This window comes from Egretta garzetta, unplaced genomic scaffold (assembly GCF_000687185.1).
Source record: "Egretta garzetta isolate BGI_Z169 unplaced genomic scaffold, ASM68718v1 scaffold59, whole genome shotgun sequence".
In the NCBI taxonomy this organism is placed as follows: domain Eukaryota; kingdom Metazoa; phylum Chordata; class Aves; order Pelecaniformes; family Ardeidae; genus Egretta; species Egretta garzetta.
In genome coordinates, this window is record NW_009267230.1 from 1,913,681 (window position 1) to 1,914,528 (window position 848).

Consider the following 848-nt stretch of genomic DNA (forward strand, 5'->3'; position numbering starts at 1 on the left):
TGGGGTGAGTCAAGGAGACAAAAGCAGGGACCAGCGGGATGCTGGAGCTGTGTTCCAGTCTGCCTGAGCCAGCCTGGGAGACGCCCCGCACCCCGGCTGACAGGGGGTCTTGCGGTGGAGGAAGCCACCCAACCCTGGCAGCAGCCCCCTGGCATGGGCTGGGGGGAGCTGACAGCACCGCGCCCTCTCCCACAGCACCCAGCCCCCCATCGACTTCCCGGACTGGTGCGAGGCCCACTACGACTCACAGACCTGCCAGATCTCGGTGGTGCAGAAGGCCAACCCCAGCTTGCCTTGCGTGAAGAGCATGGAGCACGAGTGGGGCTCGGCCGGCACCCCCAAGCCCCTGAGCAACAAGGTGCTGGGCGCGGGGCTGAGCAGATAGAGGCTTGGCCGCACCCCGCGCCCCCCGGCATCACCCTCCCTCCTCCAGAGCACACCTCCCGCATGCTCCAGACCTGCCCCATCCCGTAGAGACGTCACTGCCGCCACCTTCGAGGGAAACCACTATCCACACACCATGGTTCTGAGCTAACATTTACACCCCAGCGCTGCCACGGTACGGCTTTGCTTCCGCCTTCAGCTCCCTGAACCGAGCCGGTGCCCCCTTCCCGCGAGACGCCCTGCGCACCTTGGGAAAGTGGATCCTAAGGGATCTCTTCCCGGGTGGGTAAGGAAACCTCCAACTATTCAAGAAAGGGGTACGGGACCAAATTGGCCTTGCTGCGGCTGTCTTGTACTCCCGCATCCAGCCTCCAGCTAAGCCGCTCCCTCCTCCCCTCGAGACCCCCGGCCCCCCTGCACGGCAGCCGCTGGGCGCTGGCTTGGGGGGCCCCCCTCGGGCCCGG

General features: G+C 66.4%; 1 protein-coding gene across 1 annotated transcript in view; it reads left to right on the top strand.

Moving 5' to 3' along the window:
* LOC104133836 (microseminoprotein, prostate associated) overlaps positions 1-385 on the top strand; it is a 1,436-nt gene extending 1,051 nt beyond the window's left edge. Inside the window, exon 3 of the mRNA XM_009647279.1 lies at positions 196-385. Coding sequence (XP_009645574.1) covers positions 196-385 — 190 coding nt within the window. The remainder of the gene's footprint in view (positions 1-195) is intronic.
* Positions 386-848: the final 463 nt, after the last annotated feature.